We start from the raw sequence: 27,166 nt of genomic DNA on the forward strand, positions 1-27,166 counted from the left end.
AAAAATACAAAAGATTATTTGATATAAAGTCATTTTAAAAAATAAATTTCCATTTTATATAAATATTGCTTATATTTGAGTTAATTGTCTGCAAAATATTAATCAAAGTTCATATTATTACGTCGCTCAATATCTTTAATTTCTAACATGTCTGTTTTAAGATGTAATTTCATTATTTCCCGCCAAATATCTAATCTATGTTGCTCATTATCAATTCCAAGTCTCAATAAAATATTTTCATTTATCCTTAACAAAACTCTTCCAGTGATATCGTGCTTAAAAACACATAAATATTGATCATATATTTAATGTTATCAGAAGTACAAAAATATAATTGAACTTGTGTTTATTACTTACATATAAAAACTTTTCATGATATAATTGATAATAATCACTACAATGCCTTCTCAACCATTTTTGTACATCTAATACATTCCATAAATAAACTGGACGGGGTCTAGCAGTTTTGTTCTACAATATTTCAATACACTTATAATCAATATAAATATTTTTATATTTTTAATTATTATATTTTTTTTAAATCCATTAAGATGTATATAAAAATATTCATATTTCAATGATATTATAATTATTTTAATAATAAATCATTATCACAACAAAATTAACCTCTCATACCTTTGGTTTATTAGTAGAATTAACTATTTCTTCTACCATTTTGTATAAAATCCAAAATATAAATTTTTGAAAAATATGAATAAAATAACAAATTACAAAAATATAAAAATAGCACTTGATATCAATTACTAATAGTATTCATCAACAGCACAACTAATATATATATATATATATACGTAATATATTACGTTTATTTAATATAATCATAAAAATTATATATTTAAATATTATTTATTTAAACATCTCAATATTATTGAAATACACAATATATATAAATTAATCAAAGAAAATTAAAAATATTTAAATTTATTGCAAAATTATATTACTTTCATTTCTCATAGTATTCTATTTATGGATTTAATTTCTCCATTTTGTAACTATATAATATATCAATTTTAAAGTGTAGATATATATTATATTACTAAAAATTCAAAATTACGTCATATTGTATTTTTAATTGCTTTAAATGAATATTTTTATATAAAATTTTAATTCATATTAATGATGAAGAATCAATGCTTTCAAAGTTTAATAGTAAAAATTTTGTCTAATAAATTTTTTTAACTAATGTAACATATTTTAACTTTCTTAATAAATCGTTCTAATAAATAATAAATATAATTTTATATAAAATTAGAAATCTATATCTATTTATCTATATCTATTATCTATATTTATAATTAATATAAAATTATTTATATTTACATGAAATATTTAACATAAAATTCTATATGAAAAAGAATTCTACAGGAAAAAAATATTTCATGTTTCTGAATTATAATATTACATTACCTTAATACAGCAATTTTTTCTTTAGAATTCTTTCAAAACTGCTAATATCACAAATATCACACACACTTAAAATATTAAAAATGGATAAATATTATTTATTCATTAAAATGACATTAAAATGACAAATATTTGAAACGCGCGAGAGAATTCAAACGTAATTTGAAACTGAACTGCCAACTTAATATAAACGGAAATACACTGATTTGACTCGCCAACTTCATTTAATGCCACCTTGTTTCCGATCCTTCTCCTCTAACTAACGAAACAAAATGGTAACTATTTCTTGTTTATCGTTTATATTTAATGTATTTTATTGTGTGCATTTTATCTTCTTAATATCCAATATTAAAAAAAATAATGTAAAATATAATTTTGTATAATATAATTAATATTAATAATAACATATTTGTGAAATACCAGTGTTCGGTAATCATAAACCATGTGCTTGTCACATTATATATGTATTTGTAAAATATTTTTTATTAAAATATACTCTAGGATATATATAAAAAAAAAAAATGTTTTCGTGCATATTAAAATATTCGTTGAAATTCTAAATTTTTAATATTAAATTTTTTATGTATTAAAAAATGTTTATCTTAACCTTTATCTATTTTATTTATAATAATCATTAAATTAATTATTAATATTTAAAATATAAAATATTTAATATTATAATAATTAATATAATATATATTATATTAATTATTATAATAATTATTGTTATATATATATATTTTTTTTTTCAGACTTGCAAACGTAGAAACGGTGGACGTGCCAAACACGGTCGTGGTCATGTGAATCCTGTCCGTTGCACTAATTGTGCTCGATGTGTACCTAAGGATAAAGCAATTAAGAAATTTGTTATTCGTAACATTGTAGAAGCTGCAGCTGTCAGAGATATCACAGAAGCAAGCTTTTATTCGGCATATCAACTTCCAAAGTTATATGCTAAGTTACATTATTGTGTTTCTTGTGCTATTCACTCAAAAGTAGTCCGTAATAGATCTAAAGCAAATCGTCGAATCAGAACACCTCCAGTTCGTAATTTCCCTAGGGTAATTATTAAAATTATATAATTTTATTGTTAAAAATTTCAATTTTATCATACATTTTATTATTCAATAGTTATTAAATTTATTAATATATCTCATTCTTTTTCAGGATCTTCGTCAAGGTCAACAAAGCAGAAAATAATTTACTATGTAAATTTTAAGTAAAATAAAAAATAAAATCGATCTTAACTGTTTTTTTATTCATATCATTTATTCTACAAGTTATAAGATAAATTATATTTATAACTTTTCTATAATTTCTAAACAAGATAATCTTTTATATTTATTATTACATGATCCAAAATTTAATACAATATTACTGGAACAATGTAAAAATTATATAGATTAAATTTCTTACATATGCATACTTCTTCACAATGCACGCAAAGAAAAAAACTTCAAGTGCAGTCTTAATATTAGCTAATACTAATAAAAGTTTTCAAGATGTGATGTCAAATACCAAGTAGAACTTTGCATCTATTATTTGTCGATAATGCATAAAATTGATAAAAATAGTTTGCATATAACTGTAGCAAGAATCTCGCTATTGTTGCATTTTTTGTAAAATTAATATACAATTAACAATAATTGTCAAGGAATCATTTATTTGCTTCCTCCATTGCTTTTTTAAGCGTTTTTTCAAATATTTTCTTAGAATCACAAAACCCTTGCTTGGTTTTACCAAATGAATTTGGTCCAGCAGAGGTTGGTGTTTCTCTTCCAATATTTCTCATCCTCATTCTTGCTTCTGCTGGCATTTCTTCAGGTTCATCTTCTTCATCTGCATTAAACACAGATGCTACTGTTGGCCTTTGAATTGGTGTTGCTTTAACCGTGGGTTTCTGAAACATAATTTTTTATGAAATATAAATAAAGTAATAAAGATGTATATGTTTAAATTTATATATTATTACTTACTGATGTTGAACCTAGTTTTATTTGAATACCCTTTTTTTGTTCTGTTCCACTTTTCTTCCCAAACCCAAACGCCAGCTTCTGTTTCTTTGCATCACTTTGATTGTAATTAGCCTCTTCACAACGGTCATCTGATCTAAGTGGCGAACGATCCCTTCCTCTGTCATCTCCTCTGGAGTCCTCTGCTCTGTACACACTTGACCCTGACAACGTCAAACACTGGCAAAGTTCAGATCAAGTTAAAATAACATTGTATCTTTTAACCGGAAATATTTAAGCGGCATGCTCAGCACAAGTTTCTTGCAATTCTGGATTAAATTCAAATCAAATGAAGTCAATAAATGATGATGAAGAAACGAGTGTGCATATAACATACACATCCTGAGGTTATTTATAACAATACGAAGTGCGATATATTTACTTGATAATTTTATTACATAAGGTTAACATTCATTCCATTTTTACTATACATCCTTTGGCACATGGTTGAAGGATGCGTGCACCCAAAAAATGGTACATGAAAAGTAAGAAATGAGATTTAGAAAATAAAATACGACTTTAATATTTATTTGTCCATAAAATTGCTTCATAATTAATTTTCTAAATTAAATATTTAGAACTTGCATTATTCGTAATAATGGACATGAGATCAATAACGAAAACAAATTAAGAATAAACTGTCCACATTTTGCAAGGTACGAAGTAAATGTTATTTTACCAAATGCGACTGATACGGTTATAAATAAAATGAATAAAACCTTTTCTATATTCGTCTCCTGGATTCCTCTTCGACATTTTTCTGATTTTCTTTGGACGTGATGCGAAATCGACCAAACTAAAGCAATTTAATCCAGCAACTGCGGTTTACTTCACACTAGTATTCTTATTTCCTATCATAGGGAAATTTAAGAAGATATATAAACGACTAGTAATTTTTTTCCTACTAGAGAAATAATAGATAGAATTTAAAAAAGAAAATAAATAAAACATTAAATATTAAAACATATTCCTAATAATTACAATATCAATAATATTTAATAATTTTTACTATGAAAATTATTGTAAACAAATTTTGTTGATTTAAGTTTCCTTAAGTCTTTCTTTCATTGATTAATTAAATTGGCGCTTCATATTATATGATTCAAATACTCATATATATAAAAAATATTTTAATCTTTTTAAATCTTAATTATAAATATCTTATATATTTTTTTTAACGAAGAGATTAGAATAGATTAGAAATTTATCAATAAAAGTTAATGTAAGAAAATCAATATTGAAATAACTAAATATATATATATATATATATGTACATATATATATATATATATATATTCTAATCTTATTTTTCTTGTTGATATAAAAGTATAGGTATAAGATCAGTTATTGAAAAGCCACGAATGTGAATATATTTCTTTAAAAAATAAGAACGAATTGCCGACAGCGAATTGTTAAAAAATAATTAAATAAATTCATTAATGAAATCGCAAGTATATTAAATATATTAAGTATATTAAAAAAGAAAGTTCAATAATAAAACAAATAACAATTTATTTAAAAAAATCAAAATATAAATAAAAAGTTTATATATTACATTATTAATTTTTAATTTGATATTTCTTATTTAAGAATGAATAAATATATAATAAAGGAAATTGGATTTCTTCTGGTAAGATTATTATTATAATTTTTTTAATCTAAAAAAAATATTCTTCAAACATTATTAATTTGATTTTTTTTCATGATACATTAAATTTTAATATTATAAAATGATTATAAATATTTAATATATAAGTATTTACTGTATTCATAGATAAGATTAAATTACGTTTATCATTTTATTTCCAAATCTCTCGATGAATCTTCGAATATTATCTTTGATTTTTTTTATCATCAATTTAAAATTAGAAAAATAATGTCACGTTATGTATTGTTTTTTTTATAAACTATAATCAAAATAATAACTCATATATTGAATAATAAATATAATGCATTTTTTGTTATATTCAACTTTTTTTCATGAAAATTATTCATATAAATATTGAATTATAATTTATTTTATATATAATATACAATAATTGGAATTTTTATCAGCTTATATTTCCAGTATATTTAAAATCTTCTGATATATCTACTATATATAAGATGAATCCCAATTTTTTGCCAGGTACTAGAATTAAATAAAAATTTATAAAATTAAAAATAAATATAAAAAAAATATAACAAAATCTATTTATTAATAAAAATATTTTTCAAATTAGTTCCAATTTGCAATCGTGAACATTATTGCGAGGAAAATACATTGTATTATCCAGAAAAAATAATATCACAGGAACTAGAAAAGTATCCTCACTTTCGATATTATGCAAATACAAATGAGGTTTGTGAATTTTAAAAATTCAAATACATTATATTTTATTAATTATATATAATAAAAAGTTATTAGTTAATTTATTAATGATATCTTTTCTTACATACTATTTTTCTTTTTAATAGATAATATATCCTGAATTCGAAGATAAATCAGAAGAAGAATCACTTTGTATCTCTAGAGTAAGTCATGAAACAGAAAAAACAATAGATTAATAAATTGGTTAATACATTTGACTTTATCCATTTAATCGTTTATAATTAGTACTTTTCTTACCATTTCGTAGGAACAAATTATATTCCCCAAATCAGGTCTAACAAAAGAATTGGAATGGAAATATATCGTAAATCACATAAACTTGACGCAAGCTATACACACCGAGATATGTCTGTAAATACGAATTTATATATTTAATATGAAAATATTTTATAATGTTTATAAAATTAAAATTTAATTGATAATATATATATTATAGGGAAAAAGACAGACCATGTAGAATAATCGAAGGTTTCGCTGAAGGATATTATACAAAATGTAAGCAAAAATTCACATATCATCAGCTTTTGGCAGTAGCATCAAATGGTTCGATAATACCCGAATTATTTCGATTTCCAACAAATTGTTACTGTCACATCGATTTTGAATCTGATAGATTTTTGCGTTCATTAAAATTTAATAATTAATGAGAGTAAATGATGTAATATTAAATATGATATAAAATTAAAAGGTATATATTATATGAGTCAATTTCTATTTATATAATTTGTAAAATAATAAAATGCATAATCTATATAATAAAAACTTAAATCTATTATTATATTATAATTAAGTAGTCAAATCTATTATTAGTTAATTACGCGAAATGCGAAACTATTTATCATAACAAAAGTGTTTAATTTTTTATATTTAATCTTCCTATATTGACAAATGTAATTATTTTTATTTACTTTACTCAACTTTCCATTTACTAAATATTTATGTAGCACACATAATTATAATTTTCAATAAAATCCTTATTTTTATCGTCTTTAAACATCGTTCTAACGTTTCGCCTTTCACGTACGTATTTTTTTTCTCTCTTCGATGCCTCCTGTTTGACTTATAACCGCTGTATCATCTTATCGATTTCTCTCACTTCAAAACAATTTGTTTCTTCTTTATGCATGCTAAGTTTATTTTATTAATAGCTATATTAGCTCAAAATACATATATTGTCTAGTAGCGAGTGATGTTTTAATTTTTATCTTTATTTATTATGTCTAATAATATGAAAATGAAAATTAAGTTTATCGTGAAAATAATCATATGATAAGATACTGTACAACAGTGAAATTTAAAAATAAAAAAAGAGAGAACAGTTAAGAAACCAATATCGAATTCATACAGAGAATGTATACATATTACGTATAATACATCCGATATAATTATCCTGTCATGAATTAGATGACTTTCCTGGCTTGAGTACGTAAGAATGTCTATTCATCGTGAATATATATATAACCGGATACAAATAATGATAGGATTCCGCCAATTTTCTTGCTTTCTATTCAGAATATTCAATTTCAAATGTTCAATTCGATATATTCGACTAAAAATATTTTTATATAAATATTATATCTTTTTTAATTTAATTATTATATTAATATGAACTTTCCTTTCCTTCTCAAAGTTTTTTAACTTCACTAGAGCAAAAATATTTTAATATGCAAAATATATCACAAAATAAATTTTTGTTATTAATAATTTGAATACTAATATAAATACGTAAAGAAAATTGCGCATTAACTCGATATATATAACTCGATTATGTATAACTTACGATTAAACCTTTCATGATTTAAATTTTGCCATTTTAACAAGGCGCAAACATTGTTGAATTTTCAGATACATGTCAACATATACATATAAATTTAACAAGAATCGAGTTATGTCATTAATCGGGTGATCAATTATGTTGTTCACGCACCGTGAAGCGAGACCGGGGAAAATATGAAAACTATCGAGCCACCCGATGAAAATCGAGTAAAACTGGCTATTCATTATTCATTATTCGGAGGGATGTACTTGCATTTCACTGAAATCGCTTTCATTAGCGTGCTTTGACTAAGGAACTTGAGTAAAGAAAAAAAAGACTGCAGTATATGTATCTCTTCCTCTTCTTTCTTATTTATGTGCCGCGCTTGACGAAGCGTATTTTAGTATAATAGACATATGACGCATATGTCTATTGTGTATATGTCCATAGTGCATATGACGCGCATATGAATTTTGGTCGCATCGACTGTCTGCAATTGAAGAAAGTAAGCCAACGACATGATTGGCAATTTTCCAATATGTATGTTAAACCTGAGGAAGAATAAAAATAGATGACAATGAGAAATAATTTTGAACGAAAGTATTTAACAGTATGATAATTTTTGTACAAGTTTTGCTTAAGATTTTATATCCAATTGAAATAATAAAAATTTATACGATTAATTTATATATATTATAGGATTATTGTCTCTATTGTCAATATTAGAATTAGAAAATTTATGTATTATATAATATTATATAATTATATGGAATTAGAAATTAAAAATATAACGATTAAAATAAACGATTAATATCGATTCCAAAATCTAGAAAGCAAAAACTTAATAACTACAATCTTACATCATAATCTTTATTAGATAAATCTTAATTTTTCATTTCATAATAGAAATATATTTCATAATAAACAAATTTTTTAAAGATTGATTAAATTAAATTGAATGAAAAATAAAATATTCTTATTTAAAAGATTAAGATTAAAAATTCATTTAAGTTTTTAGATATCTGTATCTGATAAAAGTAGATTTTCATATATAAAACATATTCATATATATATATATATATATATATAATATTTCTCTTAATTTTTAAATTTTAAATTTCATTTTAATAATTATGAAACAAAAAATATCAATCAAAATTTTGATAAAAAAAGATTCGCGATGGGCAGCGTTCTCCCGTAAAGCTAAAAAGGTGGGAGCCGGTATAAAGAGAGGAAATACTCGATGGCGATGGCCAGTGAGTTCAGTGAGAGTGCCGTGATCCTTTTACCGATCTACTGTGAAAGTCAACCATGAAGGTACCCATTTCAAGATCATTGTGCATCCTTTGTTTTATGTGTGAAGTGTAAATTTTCCTATCGAAATCTCATCCTATCTTTCACTTGAATCATCAGTTTTAATATACATTTAATCATTGAACTTGCGATAGATTCATTGTTCATTCTTCTTAATTAAATTCAATGTTATTTTAAATTTATGTTTTGAAAATCAAAACAATATAGAGAAAGTTGAAGTCAAGATTTATAATACACAAAGTCTGAAATGAAAGATTATTTAATTATCATTAATTATAGTGAAATATCAATATTTATTATTAGAAAATCATCTATAAGATCTTCTTGCGGTTCATTTCTTGTATTAAGATCGAGAGTAGATCGTGGTTTGTGTGAAAGTAAAACACGTTGCTTCATAAATTCTCGGGGGTACATTCCTTTTAAGATTTATACATAACAATGGAGAAAATTAGACTTTATCCGTACTTCATACTTCATACTCTATAGAAAGTAAAAGTGTAAAAAAAACACGAGGATCATTATCATTAAAGAGCGGTTGTTTGTCCAGAAAAAATTACATTCCTTTGTTCTATTTATTCAGCTCTTAATGTCTTTCAAACTTTCGTATTATCTTTTCCTTCAAACACATATTTCTTTTTATATTGTAGCATGACTTTTTAGACATGTTTCCTTTTTTACAATCATAAGCTTTTCTCCGATAGTGAAAAGATCTCTCACTTGAAAAAAAAAAAAAATGTAGAAAAAAATTTTTCTTACAAATATATAAATGATTAAATAAAATCATAAAAATGTCGTGAAAGTTGACTTGGATAAGATGAAATGAAACGCGAATCGAGTGGTTCATCGAATAGTATAGTGCAAAGTCTATTGAGAAGAAAGTTAGTAGAAATGGATGATGATGAAAGATGTATACTAATTTTGATTCAGTGTATAACCGGAAGTGTTTCTCAGTGTATAACCGGAAATCATTCCAACCATCTCTTCTAATTGAAGAGTTTAATTTCAAAAAGAGAAATCCATAACATAAAGTGATATTTCTACGATATACCGGCCAATGAATTTTTAGAAATCATGATAAGCGCAGCGGCGTGAGGAGCGTATGGTAACTAGGTCGAGCATTGACATTAGCTCCAAGAGCAAGGACGCTTTGATCACTTTCATCCGACTGAGAAAATTCCTTTAAATGATCAATTCAAACAGAAATACATTATTATATTCTTTTTTTTTTAGATTTTATCTAGATTTTATCTCTTTTAGAATTATCGTTGCAAACTTATAAATAAAATGTTCTGTTTTTAATGTCTAGATTAAAAAAATCATTGTTGGGATTTTTATTTTTATATGAACGTTGAAATTCATATCAAACATTTCTTTATTTCAATTATTGCAATTAAATCGTTTAAGATTTCCGCTGAAAACATAAATTGATTATAAAATTGAAATTACAAAAAATTGTTAAATATTTATGTATTCTCATAAAAAAATCATAATCGGATCATAAAATATTAAAAATATAATTACCGTGAAACTTGAAATTTCTCGTTTTCAATTTCTTCGTTTCTTTTTCTCGATTTATAAAATCAATCCTGTCAAGATCGTTGTTCTTCGTGATGGTAGCAAACATGGACATCTAAAACGGAATCCTCGTATGACTTTCACCAAGAACCGCTCCACTTGTTGCATTCACGTTCCTATACTGCATGCTTCACTGATTTATAGATCTTGCCAATATGTTACGCGTTTGTTATCGAATTGACCAAAAAAATATCCTTTTAAATTAAAATTATCTCCTTCCTACGTCGCAGATATCTTCCATTTATCCCAAGAAAACCTAAACAAACAAAATTAACAAATATTAACGAAACGATGTATCGATTACACATTTATTTCAGTTACTGCCATTGCTTGCACTCAGCTACTGCTCTATCGTCGTTGTACTATCGGAAAGTACAGAAAGCGCGAAAAGCACGAAGGAACAAGATTTAAAGGCACGCGCGTCGAAACAACTCGAACGATTGGCCCCCTATCGAAGAGTGCACGACAACAAGCAACCAATATCCGACGAACAGTGGCAATTGCTCGAGAATGCGGCCAAGGATCCCGAAATCAGGGCGTTCAACGAGGAAAAAATCTTGGAGATCTATTGGCTTCTTCCCGAAAACGTGCAGAAGGACATCATAGAGAAAATTGGCGGGAGTCGAGAGATAATCGAGATGCTGGCAAATAAAAAGTACATGGCGTTGGTGGAGGATAAAGATATCAATAAAAGATCAGGATCGAAACGCGAAACGTACAGTCACGATGGATACGAGACACCAACTAGCGGATATCCGTCCCAGGAATACGCAGAGTACGCGCCAGAGTACGGAGATCAATATGGGAAACCTGAATCGTCCGGATCCGATTCTGGATCGATCCTAAAGGGATCTGGGAGTTTGATCGGTGGTCTAGCCAAAGGCATTATCGGTGGCCTCGTCAGTGCATCGGGAAGCGCATCGAAAGGTTCATCTTCGGTCTCGGCCTCGAGTTCTCAGTCAAGCGTCCAATCAAGCTCGAATAGTGGTGATAAGCCAAAGCCAAGGCCGGAATATGGACAAGTTTACTCGGTAACTATGTAGTCGCAAGATTGTCGTTACAATTGCGTTAGAATCTCCATTATCCGCAATTCTATTATTCGAATGGTCTGAATTGAACTGTTTCACTGTCCTTTTTGGTAAAGATTATTTTTCCTGTGAAATTGTACTTGGAGGAATTAAACTAAGAAGGATAGTATTTTTCTAGTTTAATCAATATTATAGATGTAACGTTGGCATCAAAGAAAACATTAATCAAAAAAAAAATTTGGAATAATAATTATCAAAACGAGATACGAGTTCTTCTATTAAAAATTTCTCTTATTCGTTCGACTATACGTATATTTCTTAATTCGGATATTGGAGATTTCAGCGTACAGCAGCGGGTTCAGTTGAAATAATTTACGATTGTTTAATATTTTATTAAAAATACCGAAGAATTTTTGAGAACTTTTCTTTTTTTTGGCGAGAAACGAAAGAGAAATTTGGGTTTCCATATAAAAAATATAAAACGAGTTATGTACGGAAATTCATATTATAGATGAAAGTTCATATATTTATAAAAAGATAAGAATCGATATTATAAATGCTGGTATTTTAAAACAATATTAAAGATCGTTTAATTTATAATGAATTTTACGTAATCTGCCACGAGTGAAAGTGATTTCATCTGCATAGAAAGTTTATTTATATTTGATATTAAGGGAAAAGATATAAGAAATATTTTACATATATTTATCGAAATCTTCACGATTAAGAGGCGTGAAATTTATCGAAATCTTTTAACGAACCCGTAGACTATACTCAAACTCTACTTATTTACTACAACATGACAAGAACAAGGACAGAACAACCGATAGTAGAAGAATAGTATAAACGATATATATAGATATATTATATATATAGATACATTAGCTGCACGAAAGAAAATCTTTATATGGGCCGTTTAGATTGCAATTAAGGAGGGAAATCTAAGCTGATTCTCGTCTTCGCATGCTTCTTATTTGATCGTATAATTTCAGGAAAAAATTTCACGATGGAAATAAACGTTGGATGATATACTCTTATCCTTCTAAATTATTCTTCTATCTTTCGTTCCTGGAAATTGCATATTTTTTAAAAATTTGTATTATCTTGTGATCTAGATAAAATAGCTCAATAACACAGATTTTTTTTCGTACAAGCAATTTCACGATTAATCAGTCCACGAAGTCGTAGAAATTTATAATTTCCATCGTGAAATTATAACTTATGTTCGAATAATCGACATCGAAGGAAACAGGTCGACCGTGATATGTCATCACCGATCGTTCTAATCTGTAATAATTCGAATCTTATTTGCACTATAAAAGCAACGATCAAAAAAATATCAAATTGTAACTTAAAAATTTCAAAAAGCGTTTCTATAACATTAATCAAAAAATTTAATGCCTGTTATAAAAAAAAAACTTATGAAAAAAATAATTTACATTATAGTATAATGTACATTAGTACAAGTAGTTACTATTATTATATATAAAGACTTTCTTATAAGAATCTGTATCGTGCAATATAATAATCAATAAAGTAAAGCATAAATCGCATCTCGATTAATTTGAGCGCACGTATCTCGTTAATGAAATTTTTCTATGATAGTATGGCGAAAAGGTGTTCGACGTTTGGGACTTCAAAAAGGCGATCGTTAGCACATTAATGCAAGCCATAAAAGCTATAAGTGGCGGTGTGATTGCTTTGAAAGGTCAGCTATTGAAAGGAAGCGGTTACCTTGTCTCTTCAAAAGGAAAAATAATTAGTAAAACTGGGGATGTGATCACTACATTGGGTCGAAATATCGCTAAGAGTGCCGTGCAACCTCGTACGGAGTCACCCCCTCCCATGTATTTGTACGATCATCCTCCTCCACCAATTAGTAAGTTCCTTTTTAACTTAAACTTTGTTTATATATTTTTTGTTAACTTAGATACTTAATTTCATAATTTCATAATACCTATAACAAAAAAATATATAGTTAATTAAATGCAATTTTCCGTAATTATTTAAAAAATTAAAATCTTAATGAAATGAAACAGGTCACGAAGATATTTACGAAGGGCCTCCTCCACCCGATCACGAGGAATATAGCGGGCACCATGGATATCATGAAAATGCGAATTATGAATCCTCGGATAGTAAGACTTAATTTAAAATCGCTAAAACATATTTTTAGTATCAGTGCAGCAATACTAATATTTTTTTGCTTTTGTTAATTTTCGATTCACAAAACGAGATCTCGCAATAATGATTAAATTTTTATGGGGAATGCATGGGCAATAAATACGCTTATATCTCTGCTTCGAATGTATGATATGCTCGATGAATGTATGTATATATGTGTGCTCTCGTGTGTGAAAAAATTCGGTGAGAGGCGTAGAATCTCGGAAGAGGCGTTACGTTTTAAAATAAAGTAAAAGTGATCTTCACTTTCAAACAAGATTCTAATCTTTGGAACTTTCCTTCGTGTATGAAGACAAGTAAACTAGAGAAGAGTCTACAGAAGAATAGCGCCTTGAATTCTGCATCGGTCATTATATTTATTCGGTATAATATAAATATATTTCAAATTTCGTACCGTCTCTGTGAACTTTCCCTTGCTTATCATGATTGCTTCTTTGTTAAATTTCACATTCCATGATAAGTTTCTTTCTTCTACAATTATTCTACAATTATTCTCTTTCCGATCTTCTGAGAACGATCTCATTCCTTTCTTCTTTTTCCTCCTTCTGATTTTCAAAATCTTAAATCGATTCACTTTTGCTCTTGTTCAATCTTTCTGATCAAATTCGTCATTATATAACGCTTTCTCTGAAAAAAATTAATCTGTTCAAAGATTCTTTTATAAAGTAGATTTATATACTTGTATCAAATAAAATGTACATAATTATTAGGAACAAAAACAATAAAAGTTAATAAATAAGAAAACTTATACAAAGACATTCATACTAATACACTTAACTCATACATTGTAAATACGAAACGGCATGGCAATAAAATATTAAATGAATTACCTTTCGTTTTATGAACTAAAACTTGGACTAAAACAGGAAGCGGATATTCATATAAAAGAAAACAAACTATTATTTCTGCTATTATCTATCTTACTATTTCTAATCTAATAAAAAGAAATATTTATTAACAATTAAAATTAACAATTTTTAACAATAATCTTTATCAGAACATATTATAAACATATTTAATATTCGAAGATCATTTTAATATCATGAAACGAAGGATTAACTTTAGACTCGACTGACAGACGTTACGTTTACAGTCGAAGATCAGGCGGGCCTACTTATTGCGAAACCGACGAAACCTGACAACCATGATCACCACACTGTGAACTTGGAAATTCGAAAACCTGCTGTGACGCATCCGGAAGACGATTATTACGGGCCACCACCTGAATTACCTCACAAAGATATCGAGAACACTGTGATACCGAATTATCACTTTAATCAAGATGACCACAAAGTGAACTCCAATTCTCCATTGCCATCCAGCTACGACGTTATGATTCAACATTCGTCGAATGATCAAAATGGATACGACTATCCAATCTATCCTCCACTTGCTCCTAGTCCTCCATCGAATCTTCATGCACCGTTCACGATTCAACAGAGCATCGAGTATCCACCTATACACATTCAATATTCTATCCCTGACAAAGGAAACTTGCATTTTCCAAAGAGTGATATGTCTAGCAACGATTTGTCCGTGTACTCGAGCTTATCGATAGATACGAATCCTAAAATAGAATCGATTAAAATATCCGCGGAATTGCCCAAGTTGCAATCTCTTGCAAACATCTCCAAGAGTCCATTGCTTCCATATTCTTACTCCATGCTACAGGGGCCTTTAAAGATACCACTACTGACTCCATATTGGCAAAATCAGGGATTGATTCAACCTTTCACTAATTTCAACATGCATGGATTGTATCAGAGAAAAAGTAGTGGACAGAGAAGAAGATCCATAAACGAATTTGTTCACCGTATGAGACTACCTAGAGGGTAAATTGAAAGACAGGTAATTAGAATAATGTATGTTAGATGTGAAATTTTATTTACCATGAACACTTTGCACGTGATTAATTGTGTTAAATTAAAAATAATACGAAAGAAATAATTTTTTTGTTTGTTTGAATTATATTACGATCAATAATGGAATTTTAAACCTGTATCTTTATATGTTTGATGTCTGAATACGCCCATATTTAACTTTATCTTTTAATAGTTGTATCACTTGGTTTTACAACATCTGCATGATATTTGGCATCTTGTGTGTCTTTGGCCACAATATGTGTTTAGTTGTGCTTTTCTTTGCTTTTTATAGTTAAATGAACACCATGTCTTTCTTTTGTGATAATTCACAAAAATTATATATATTAAATTCAATATTTTATGTTCCAGTGGTTTACTCTTATGCGCATTATTACCCGCACAATGGATTTAAAAAACATCGATATTATCGTACTAAACACAGAAAGAATTAACTTTAAAATTTGAAACTAAAGTGAGTGGAAAAAGAATTAAGTGGGTGTGTTATATTACTCAATTGAGAATTAGCTAGGCATAATTTATCTACCTACGTATATATGTATCCATCCGTGTTGCGGCTTTCGCCTCGTTACAAAAGAAGACTAAGAAATTTCATGGATGGATTCAACGGAAATCATTCGTGGACGAATCTTCTTGGGATTATTCTGGAAAAAGAAAGCGGTCCAACGTGTAAATTAAAAAACGATGAATGTTGTTGAATTTTGAGTTACAAGCATAAGTCAATGTAAAGGATACTCATTATAGTTGATTTTATCTTGTGATATATGTTGAATCGCTAATAAGTTTTTTCTTTTTCTTTTTTTTTTTTGTGTATGATTGCAACATTAAGGTACAATTTTTGTGTCTAGTTTGTTTTTAGAGCTTTTTATATGATGCTCATTGATTATTAATTTTTAAGAAGAAGATGAATGTTGTGTATGAAAGTATATAACGAATTCATTATGCGTACAAATGCAAATGAAGCTCGAGAAACTTTTATGCAATGAAGGAGGCCATAACAATGAGAGTAACTAGTTTAACCTTCCTTCCTCTTTTTTAACGCTCTTCAGAATTTATAATTATAGATATCGTAATATTTGTAACGCGATATAGTTCTAATTAGTCGTCGTAATAGTCGTGTATATACTTTTGTATAAATAGAATATCAATAAATGAATCTGATATTGTTTTTTTTGTTTTAAATTAATTTTGTTTTATTCCAATCTTTCTTTATATCTTCAATTTTATCCATAGATTGAAATTTTCTATAAAAAAGAAAAAGATGTAAATAATTAATTAATATATACCAGAAGAAAGAAATGAGAAGAAATTGAAAAGAATCTATCGTTAATCTGAATCAATATATAAACGAATATAAAGAGTAATGAATGATATTCACGAAAATAAAGCGTCTGAAGTAACATCCAGTCTCGATCTCCTTTCATCAACCTTCACATTGAGTGCAATGAACTTTCAATCTTAAGTAACATCGATTCTTTTCAAATATCTTATACTTTATATTTTATATCCTTTCCTTGTATATATTTTTTTAATTATATCTGATAAAATATTCAGATGTATAAAATTATTATATAAAATATTTTTTAAAATTTAAATTATTATTTATATAAGTATTATCAATTTTAAGAATTTTGAAAGAAATGAAGTAAAATAAAAATATTAAAAAGTTCTTAAGAAATTCGTGGATATCAAAGAATTTATGCTTTTTATGTATCTACAGATCTTGTAAACGGAAAGAATATAATATAATATAATACAAGTCATAAAATATCGAAATGCAAAAGTTCTCCTTTCATTTGTGAAAGATTGAATAGCATGGTCGCATAATTTTAGTCATAAACTCACGTAGCTACCGATGAATATAGTGGGTCACTGGATCACACATGTTGGTCCGTGCGTATCCACGCACACAAATATATCCTCACGAGGGAATCCAGTAGCAGGATATGGAGAGAAACGGCGTTTGACCGGTCTTCGATCGTTCTGTCCATCTGTCGACTCGCAAAGGGCCTTTGATACAATCGCAAATCGACTTTCCTGTCATCAAATTCCTTTTCGGCTGATTGTAACAGATTTACAAAAGAGTCATGCATCATCGAAACAATCGGATGTCATTAACGATATAAATTGTTAACTTAACGTTCTTATGAATATTAATTCTAAATTTACTATTTTAATTGTTCATACATTGACTTTGGTTTGAAACTGATGTAAGATTGTATCGAAATAGACTTCGTGTTATCTTTTCTTTTCTCTAAAGGCGTCTTCGTCAAAGTACCGTTTCTGGAAGACGTTCACTATACATGACTTTACTTCTTTAAGTCGGAAGAAGTATGCATACGAGAAAAGAAAGTAAATTAAAAAAAAAACTTTTATAAAAAATTTAAAAATTCGAATAAATTTTAAAAAATTAAAGAATTTTTAACAAAACAAATCAAAATGTCTATTTTTGTATCTACTTTATTATCAACTTTATCTGTTGGAAAATATTTAGAAAACGAAGAAAGAAGATAAAAGATGAAAAGATATCTATTTACATACAATTAATTTCATTACGGTTTGCTTGATACTTTGCGTTGAAGAATCATAGAATTTAGAATTCTTATGAATTTCGTGGAATCTATGACTTTTCCCGGTTACATTCCCGCGTTTTGAAGCAGCTGTTATCCATCAGAGTAGGAGGAACAACGTTTCGGCCTTCGATGATACGTTCGCCGGTTGCGAGTATAAATGAAGGACAATGACCTAATTGTGTGCAGAACACGCAGTGCTTCCTCAACGTCCAATCATCGCACGCGTCAATTCTGTTCGATTATTTGTGATCATAACTTCCGGTATATATATATATATATATATATATATATTTTTTCTTATTTTTTTCATCGCTTTCCATTTTTTCCTCTCAGTGAAAACAACAAACAAGTTATCAGGTGATAAATCTGAAAATTGTAATTTGTTCATTACGGAACTTTATTGGAAGGCAAAACGATGAAGGTAAGCTCATTTCAAGGTTACTAAAATAAAATTTGCTGTGTATTATTCATTAATAAACTTTCATTTTTAAATTAATAATTTATATATATTGTAATTTTATGAATTCAATATTTGATAATAATTGAAAATTGTGGTTTTCTTTGATTAAAAGCAATATAATATACTGTTATATTTTATTTGTTATCGTTTGATATCTTTAAAAATAAAAAACTCTTACTACTATTTAATTATAAAATATCAATTATATTTTTCTACTGATCGTTAAATCATCTTAATCTTCTTAAATTATCTTTATTATTTAAGCTTTCAAAAGAATTTCTGAAACTTCTTTTTGAATAGATAACTTACTTTATGAATATCATTTTATAAAATTGTTAAATTAACTAGAATTGTTAGGATACAATTTGACTAATTTTACGAATATAAGTTATGTCACGGTATTCTTCACATTGTATTATGACGAATGAATATACAAAGATATAGTTAGTATGAAAATTGTAGTATTGAAAAATCAAGTTAATATGTTCATCTATCCAATATAGAAACTAGTTCCGTTATAATATACAAAAAAAGAATAGTCGGTCAATGTCTGATTATTATCATTAACGGGAAATAGTTAGATATTTCTCTATTCATTCTTGAGAAAATATCGTCTTTATATAAAAAAAAGAATGAAAGATGTTTATTCGCACACTAGAAAATGAACCGACATTTTCATTAATAATAATTTTATATTAATTTTATATAAATTAAATTCATATTTAATTACGCTGCTCTTTATCAGTAAAAACCAAATTAGTAACTTTAAATTTTTATATAAATTTCAATGAAATAAAATAAAAAAAATCAAATATATTATAAGTGAATAATAAATTTAATTTACTTTTTTTTACATTTATCTTATCAATCATTTAAATTTTCTCTCATAAATTAAATTATTTCATGCGTTTTCATTTATCATGCGCCATAATAAATCAAAACGATAAATAATAAAGTATTAAAAAAAAAATTTAAAGAATATATCTTCCATTAACGTGTACTGGAGAAAGAAAATCACTTACCGGAAATACAATTCGAGCGAAAACGAACCATAATCGTTACGATACAACTTGTTGCATCCGCGGTCATCATCTCTCAATCCATCGGTGCCGGATCATTATTTCCAGGTTCGACTATTTTCTTTTCGACCTCGCTCCTCACCTGGCTTCTTACTACCCTCGCTTTTCCTACCATCGATGTAGCACACCGTCCCACTTTACCCGCTAACAACTCACAGCACTTCTCTCTTCGGTTTCATTGCCAGTGCCAGCGTTTCTCAAACTATAATTGCTTAATGCCACAATGAATATCCATTGTCACGGTCATTGTTACGATAGTTCAACATAATAGATTACGAATGGCGTTGAATACAAAAACAATTCGTTTGTAATGTTTTAGTAAATAATGAAATTTATGCCGTAAAACTGCAATTAAAAATGTTTTTTTATTTGTTTTCTTTATTAATTTCAATAATTTATCATAGAGTTTATTCAAATACTAAAATAATATGACTGAATAAAAAAGAAATTTTATCGAATTTTATTCAAAAAGATTTAAAGATCATTGATTTATATTACACGCATTTTTTTATATATATTATAATTACAAAGAATGAAACTAAATTCATATGTTAATATGCGAATACCATTGGAATAAAGTTTGAATTTCCAATTTGGTATGTCCATTAATAATAATAATAAATTTATTTTATACATATTTTCAACATTCATTATTTATATATATAGAAATTAAGTTAAATGTTAAATTTAATAAAACTGTTAACTGTTAAATTTAATAAAAAAATATAAAACTGTTAAAAAAACTGTTAAAAAACTGTTAAAAATTTAATAAAAATAAAATAAAAATAATAAACATTGATAAGAAAATATCTACTGACCTTTAATTATAGTAATTGATCTATTAATTTTTCTTCAAACTTCACTTGAAACATAACAGATAAATCAATTAACAAAATTTCAGACGACAAATTGGATGTGTTGGCTATTGATCGCGTGTATCTGCCTTGTCGAAGCTAGATACAAAATTAGAAGACCATTGCCTCCCCCACAGCCTCCTAAACTGATGTTCAAGAAATCATGGCCACTTACTCATCGAATTTCGGTGGGAAATACAATGCATATCAATGGAAATTTCCCATTGAAACGAATAGCTCACAAACCCTCGAATTATAGGTGAATCTTTGAGAATACATAGAAAAAATATATTTTTCATTGAACGTGACATTTTCTCGATCTATCCCTTATTCCAGAATTCGTCGACCTCCGATGTTCAATGTGCCATCTAATATTTGGAAAAATCAGATTCCAATAAGAACTTCTTTAAATAATCATGCGGTTTTACCACAACGTCCACCAGTTAAAGAATTTCATACCGTAAATAAAATGCCGGAATATAGTCCTGAATACAGACCGGAAGCTGCTGTTTTGCCACCGACCCATAGAGGTGGTGTCGATGATGACAAGGGACCAATTCATACGATTCCTGCGCCTAATCTGAGTCCCATGGATAAGCCTTTTAATAATGAAGTGAATATAGAAGAAAATTCACGTCAACAAACAACTGATGCTACTTATAAAATCAATCCACATGGTTAGATTCTAAAGTAACAAAATTAATGATTATTTAGAAATTTAATTTTTTAATAATTAAAAATATTTTTTTTATATATATTTGTTTTACATTGTTTTATAGGCTCCTTATTACCAAATTTTGATCTTGCTACTATTAGCACGAGTTTAACACCGCAGAAAACTGTAACGAGTCCCACTCCAGTGCAACATAATTACGAAGTAACTGAAAGCAATGATATCAGTCAAAAAGAATATCAAACCGTTTTACCGACATTCTTGCCTCCAGACTTTGCAACTCTTTCAACATTGGTGAATCCTGACTTACAAACAAATGACGTTTATTTAAATAATCATCCAGCGTCGAATATAGGCCTCATCGGAACAAACATTCAACTCGGGCAGTCCAACTTACCAATGCAAACTAATCTTCATAGTTCACTGCATGTTGGTTTCCCTGGTACCGCTGGACAGACTCCATATATTATAAATCAACAAATACCTGATCTACATGTTGGTCATCCAGCTCCTGCAGGTCCTCCGCTTTCAGCAACTCAACTTTACGATCTTTTAAACAGCTTTCCTCAAAAGATGCCAGAACAATATCAAACAGGTATGTTTCACATTCAAAATGTATCGTCATAAACTAAATTAAAATATAGAGAAAATATAACATGTTTTTCAGGATGTGAGATAGAAACGTTTTCTAATAAGTTTTATGCGTATTAATAACCTCTTTTATGACACTTGTTGCAGAGTATGTATTATTTAACGACCGAGCAAGTGTAACACTTTCATATTAAACATTTTTTTATAATAAACATATTATAACATATAAAATTTCTTTCTAATAAGTAAAAGAAATAACTTAGAAAGATTAATCAAAAAATAAAAAATTATATTATTAATATAACTATCATAATGCTATATATACTTATACTCATTTGGTAACTATCGATTAAAATTGATATTTGTATCGAAGAGGTTAACTTAACTTTATCGATATAGAATATCGATTTGGCCAAATTGTTATTTAAATAACGAGATAGATTGAAACGATTTTGATTTCAGGTCAACAACCACAGCTTCAGCAACATATTCTTCAGCAACAACTTGGTCAATTCTTTCAACCTACCGGTGTAACTGGTTTCTCACAGCCCCAGATGCAATCGTTCAATTACGATGAACAAGATAATAAGGAGCAGCAACAGCAGCAGGTCTTGTTCAATCAAGATTACGTCGCTGGAAGAGTCAATACGAATTACAATGTAGGACCGGAGACTTCCATAAATGATGAAGAAAGTGCTGGTTTGCAACAAAACGAAGATCTCACTTATATTACTGATGGAAACGAACAATTAGAAAATAACATTGAATATGAGGAAAATAACGATCAAAAGGATCAAACGACATATTTTAATAAAGTGGCTAATGATGATGGAATTTCTACGCAATTTTATACGACATTACCCAATCGTGAAGCTGCAGAAAAATTGGCAGCTCTAGCAGCTGCTGGAAATGTTAACAGTCAATTGATTGGACAATTGCGAAAACAACAACAGCAACGAGAGAATGTACAGAGTGAAGAAACTATGCCGCCTAATCACAAAAATGAAGAATACAAAACAAATGAGCAAATTAATAATAATCGTTATAATCAAAAGTATTATCAAGATCATGTTCAGAATCGACAAAAACAACAATACAGTCAGCAAAAACACGAAACATTACAATATGAAGAACGTCAGAAGGAATATGATAGGCAACAGAATCATCAACAAAATATTTATAATAACAAACGACCACTAAGAATTATGGTGCCAGATGAAAATGATTATAGCAATACCGAATCACAAAACGATGAAAAAAAAGAAAATACGGAAATTGAATACGAGTATGAGAATGACGAGGCGGATATTGGAAATTCGCAATCGTTCGATGAAAGATCGTCTTATGATCAATCAAATACTGAATTTGGATCACGTTTGAATCCCAAGACTGGAATATAAGTTTTTTTTTTTAAATATTGTATATATTGTTGTACGTGAATATTTATTACAATCCTATTTATCAATTAGTTTTATTCTTACGGGGATTTAATTTATAATTAGATGAATGAATAATGAATAAGATTTTTTTTTGGATGGAAAATGGAAAACTTCACATTGTTCTTTACAAAATACTGACGAAACATCTTTTTTAAGATTATATTTTAAAATTACTACTTTTATATTTTCATCGATAATATATTGAAGACACGCGATAGATGATTTAATTTATTTAAATATTATTTATTATTAGACGAAATTATTTGTACTTAATTATAAAAATGGATAAAAGATATTGCCATTGATTTAGAGAACTCATTTTTTATTTCAATCATTGCGCATCACCAACCTGAATTACATTTATATATATGTACATTTATATATCATTGAGGTAATCTATTTATATGGTACAGGAGTCATTCTGGTTATAAACAAAAATCTACGGAGATTCTATCTTTCAAGGATCATTTTTTTTTTTCCATTTCTTTTCTTCTTATAAAATTTGCCAATAAAACATCATAAGTACATACAGTAAAAAATACCTTATAAGAAATATATTTGACCAAAGTTAATATTATCATTGCACTTACCAAAGAATAGAGATTAATCTTGAAAAAACAAATCTCGCATGAACGAAAACGAAGATACTTTAATCATTATTATGTTTAAGTATTCACAAAATTTGAAATGATATAAACTGACGATAATTTATAAAAGAATACTACTATGATCGATCCATGAACCATGGCTTGCCATTATTTGTAAGCCGTTTTGTAAGAATATCGCAACCAGTTTCGGTAACAAGAAGCGTGTGCTCAAATTGTGCCGACCATTGACCATCTGCGGTAACTGCTGTCCAAGTATCAGGCCACATTTCGTCTCTCCATGTACCTTGAGATATCATTGGTTCAATAGTGAAACAGTGTCCTGGTTTCATAACACCCACAGCTTTGTTTTCTAAAAATAATGAAATCAAATTAAGTTAAAAGTATAGATTTAATGTAACGATTATAAATAGAATATTTACTGGCATAGTGAGGTACACTTGGCGCAGTATGGAATAAACGATGAATCCCATGACCGCAATAACTACGTACTACGCTAAATCCATGCGCTTGTGCATGTTTTTGAATTATATTTCCAATTTCTCTATATTTTTCTCCGGGTCGTACAATGTCTATAGCTTTTGATAAACATTCATGTGTAACTTCGACTAATTTTTTTATTTCAGGTTTCACATTACCGACTAGAAACGTTTCATTTAAGTCACCGTGAAAACCATTATGATACACAGTTACATCAACTATAAAAAAATAAGAATTGTGATATATTATTGTAATTATATCGAGTCTATATTTAAAAAAATATATTATAGTACCATTGCAGATATCTCCATCTTGAAGTGGCCTAGTATCAGGAATACCATGGCAGATTACTTCATTAACAGAAGTGCAACAACTAGCTGGAAATTGATAATAATTCAGTGGAGATGGATAACAGTCTCTTTCAATGCAAGCTTCATGAACTGCTTTATCTATCTCAGCTGTTGTAACACCTACATCACAGGTACGTGCAGCTTCATCCAAAACTTCTCTTCCAAGCTATAATAAAAATTAGATTTTTTTTATCATAAAAAAAAAGGCAAAAATATTTTGAAAAAAATGATATAAATCTTTAATAACTTTTTACCTTACAAGCTACCCGCATGCCCTCAATTTCTTCATCATCAAGAATTTTTATTTGGGCAGAACCTCGTACTGATTGTTCGCTCACAGATAAACCGGTAGGATGTGTAGCATAATCTGGACGTTTAATATGTTCGGGTACTTCGCGACGTGGTTCTCTTTTAAAAGGGCGTAATTTACCAGTATAATGATAAAAAGGCCATGGATTATATTCACCAGATTTATCTCCTCCTGTTCCCTCTAATAAGATAAAAATTTTTATAAATTATTTTATAAGTGTGTTTTTAAACATTTATTTAATCAAAAATATATTAATAATTATAATTATAAATTTATTTTACGTAATTATTAACAATTAACTCACTCGCTAATTGATGAATAACTTTGTGTGTTTTCCAACTTCGTTTGAAACAATCCTATAACAAAATACAAAAATATTAAAAACATATAATCAAAGAAATGATTAAAAAAACTTTTCGAAAAATCATATTATTATTCTAATTCTTTTATATATACATATAACACTTATTAATAATAGTAGTATCGGTTATTAACAATGCTGTAATGTAATCGATATAAAAATAAATCAAAATGCATCAAAGAATAAAATTTATATTATTATTAATTAATGGCATACGATATATATTTAAATATCTAATATATTTATTTCTTGAGTTAACCTATAAATATACAGAATAATACTAACTTGAGTGCAGAAATATGAGCCTTGTATTCCAATTTTCAAGCAAGTGGGGCATTGAAGGCTGGCTATAGTTTTACAACCTGGAGTTTCACACATACCAAAAGTGAGTGCCATTTTTCTCGAATCTTTTTTCGAAATTTTTGCGTGACGTGACTCGACGAACGAGGCACGAACAGGAAGAAGTAATTTGAGACGATCCTGTACTGCTTTACCGATAGATTTGTCTATTAATCTATCATGAACGATAAAATATCTAAGATTCATCGTTTATTTAGCAGCACGATATATATACAACATCAAATCAACACTTATTCATATATTATAATATAAATTTTAATAAAAATGAATCCACTTAATTATAATATCGATAATTTTCTGTATTGTTTAAATAGCAACATGAAAATATTATCATTCAATCAACAATTATAGTATTGCATTCTATTTATATATTAAGAATAAGTCGTTCATTAAATATTAAGAAAAGTATAGAACAATCATCAATTTTATTAATTTAGTTGAAATTACTATAGATACACTTTTCTTTATGAAAATATATTACTATAGAAATTTGATACTGAATATTATTCGAGATATTCACGATTAAGATTTTATTACTTTTAAAAAATATAATTAAGTTATCAAATGAATAACGCGATTGATTTTTATGGAATTATATATAATTCAATTTTTCGCGCCAATTTGAGTGGATAATGAACATGCAACTCTAACCAATCAAAAAATTGCTATGAGAATCGGTGCGCATGCCCGTGACATGGCGTCAGTTTGCTCTTAAAAATCGTGACGACAGAACGAATTACACCGGAATTGTGTAGAATTTTTATTGATAGAATAGTGTATTACGATTTAATATCGAGTATTATATTCGTAATTTCGTTGATTCGTTAATAAGTGTTTGTGTGATCATTTAATAAGCGTTATTATAATAATAAAGTTAAATAACGTCTTTTCTCGTCATGTGATACCGCTCATCTATTTGAAAGTTAAAGTTACTGGTAGTTCGTATTATAAATGTGATAGTTTATGCATACGTCACAATGTCCAGAAGACGACGTGCTAACTTTCGTATCAATAAGGTATAATTATTTATTTTTTTTAACATAAAGCGTAGTTTTATAGTTTTATTTCTACAAATTCTTATTTCTTTTTTATCTATATCTATCTGTATGTTCAATATCTCGTGTATTATTTCTGTTTGTTTTCATTTTACATTCAAGGTCTCGAGATTAAAAACATTTGTTATAATACAGTTTTTCCAGGAAATTCGCGTTCGTGCAGCGATAGATTCCTTGTTGCCAAACAAACTCCCTCCCCAATTTGTAATTCGATACATTGAAATCGCTAGACGGCATATTATTCAATTATTGAAAATTATGACACTTTATGTAGGCTTTTCGTATATATGAATACCGTAGAATGCATGTGTGATGTCTTTTATTATTTTCTAAATAAAAGAATAAATAATATATTAGGCTAAATATATCTGTTAATTATAAATAAGGTAATATAAAACAAATATAATAATTTTTTTTTAATTATAGATTAT

The 27,166-nt window shown here is 27.7% G+C and overlaps 8 protein-coding genes across 9 annotated transcripts in view; 5 read left to right on the forward strand and 3 right to left on the reverse strand.

Moving 5' to 3' along the window:
- Positions 1-3: 3 nt before the first annotated feature.
- Positions 4-889, reverse strand: LOC122720947 (protein aveugle). The gene is made up of 3 exons (XM_043948081.1): positions 637-889; positions 358-471; positions 4-275 (listed from the first exon to the last, which is right to left on the reverse strand). The coding sequence occupies exons 1-3, from the start codon at positions 673-675 to the stop codon at positions 99-101; spliced, it is 330 nt and encodes a 109-aa protein (XP_043804016.1). The 5' UTR covers positions 676-889; the 3' UTR covers positions 4-98.
- A 793-nt stretch (positions 890-1,682) lies between these two features.
- LOC122720946 (40S ribosomal protein S26) lies at positions 1,683-2,672 on the forward strand. The gene is made up of 3 exons (XM_043948080.1): positions 1,683-1,700; positions 2,178-2,486; positions 2,593-2,672. Exons 1-3 carry the CDS (start codon positions 1,698-1,700, stop codon positions 2,623-2,625), a joined length of 345 nt encoding a protein of 114 aa, XP_043804015.1. The 5' UTR covers positions 1,683-1,697; the 3' UTR covers positions 2,626-2,672.
- Positions 2,673-2,722: 50 nt separating this feature from the next.
- LOC122720945 (PEST proteolytic signal-containing nuclear protein-like) lies at positions 2,723-4,279 on the reverse strand. Its single transcript, XM_043948078.1, has 3 exons — positions 4,157-4,279; positions 3,402-3,601; positions 2,723-3,325 (listed from the first exon to the last, which is right to left on the reverse strand). Exons 1-3 carry the CDS (start codon positions 4,191-4,193, stop codon positions 3,083-3,085), a joined length of 480 nt encoding a protein of 159 aa, XP_043804013.1. The 5' UTR covers positions 4,194-4,279; the 3' UTR covers positions 2,723-3,082.
- A 749-nt stretch (positions 4,280-5,028) lies between these two features.
- On the forward strand, positions 5,029-6,710 carry LOC122721023. The gene is made up of 6 exons (XM_043948204.1): positions 5,029-5,067; positions 5,493-5,565; positions 5,660-5,778; positions 5,895-5,951; positions 6,056-6,159; positions 6,245-6,710. Exons 1-6 carry the CDS (start codon positions 5,029-5,031, stop codon positions 6,450-6,452), a joined length of 600 nt encoding a protein of 199 aa, XP_043804139.1. The 3' UTR covers positions 6,453-6,710.
- Positions 6,711-8,868: 2,158 nt separating this feature from the next.
- Positions 8,869-16,783, forward strand: LOC122720855. 2 transcript variants are annotated; one of them, XM_043947891.1, is made up of 6 exons: positions 8,869-8,881; positions 10,771-11,484; positions 13,087-13,360; positions 13,521-13,619; positions 14,759-15,513; positions 15,897-16,783. In XM_043947891.1, the coding sequence occupies exons 1-5, from the start codon at positions 8,876-8,878 to the stop codon at positions 15,499-15,501; spliced, it is 1,836 nt and encodes a 611-aa protein (XP_043803826.1). In that variant the 5' UTR covers positions 8,869-8,875; the 3' UTR covers positions 15,502-15,513; positions 15,897-16,783. The 2 variants fall into 2 exon arrangements, with proteins under 2 accessions (XP_043803826.1, XP_043803825.1); XM_043947890.1 differs by having other exon boundaries at positions 14,759-16,783.
- A 1,750-nt stretch (positions 16,784-18,533) lies between these two features.
- On the forward strand, positions 18,534-23,310 carry LOC122721024. Its single transcript, XM_043948205.1, has 5 exons — positions 18,534-18,539; positions 20,535-20,770; positions 20,848-21,188; positions 21,291-21,779; positions 22,238-23,310. The coding sequence occupies exons 1-5, from the start codon at positions 18,534-18,536 to the stop codon at positions 23,173-23,175; spliced, it is 2,010 nt and encodes a 669-aa protein (XP_043804140.1). The 3' UTR covers positions 23,176-23,310.
- A 209-nt stretch (positions 23,311-23,519) lies between these two features.
- LOC122720937 (methionine aminopeptidase 1) lies at positions 23,520-25,776 on the reverse strand. The gene is made up of 6 exons (XM_043948058.1): positions 25,606-25,776; positions 25,264-25,315; positions 24,904-25,139; positions 24,593-24,815; positions 24,242-24,517; positions 23,520-24,171 (listed from the first exon to the last, which is right to left on the reverse strand). Exons 1-6 carry the CDS (start codon positions 25,714-25,716, stop codon positions 23,939-23,941), a joined length of 1,131 nt encoding a protein of 376 aa, XP_043803993.1. The 5' UTR covers positions 25,717-25,776; the 3' UTR covers positions 23,520-23,938.
- A 749-nt stretch (positions 25,777-26,525) lies between these two features.
- The window catches only part of LOC122721033 (tolloid-like protein 2), a 53,179-nt gene continuing 52,538 nt past the window's right edge, over positions 26,526-27,166 (forward strand). The window contains exon 1 of the mRNA XM_043948230.1: positions 26,526-26,696. The gene's annotated coding sequence lies outside the window, so the exon portion shown is untranslated. The remainder of the gene's footprint in view (positions 26,697-27,166) is intronic.

The sequence above is a fragment of the Apis laboriosa genome, unplaced genomic scaffold (genome assembly GCF_014066325.1).
Source record: "Apis laboriosa isolate Shangri-la unplaced genomic scaffold, ASM1406632v1 scaffold13_cov153, whole genome shotgun sequence".
NCBI classification, from domain to species: domain Eukaryota; kingdom Metazoa; phylum Arthropoda; class Insecta; order Hymenoptera; family Apidae; genus Apis; species Apis laboriosa.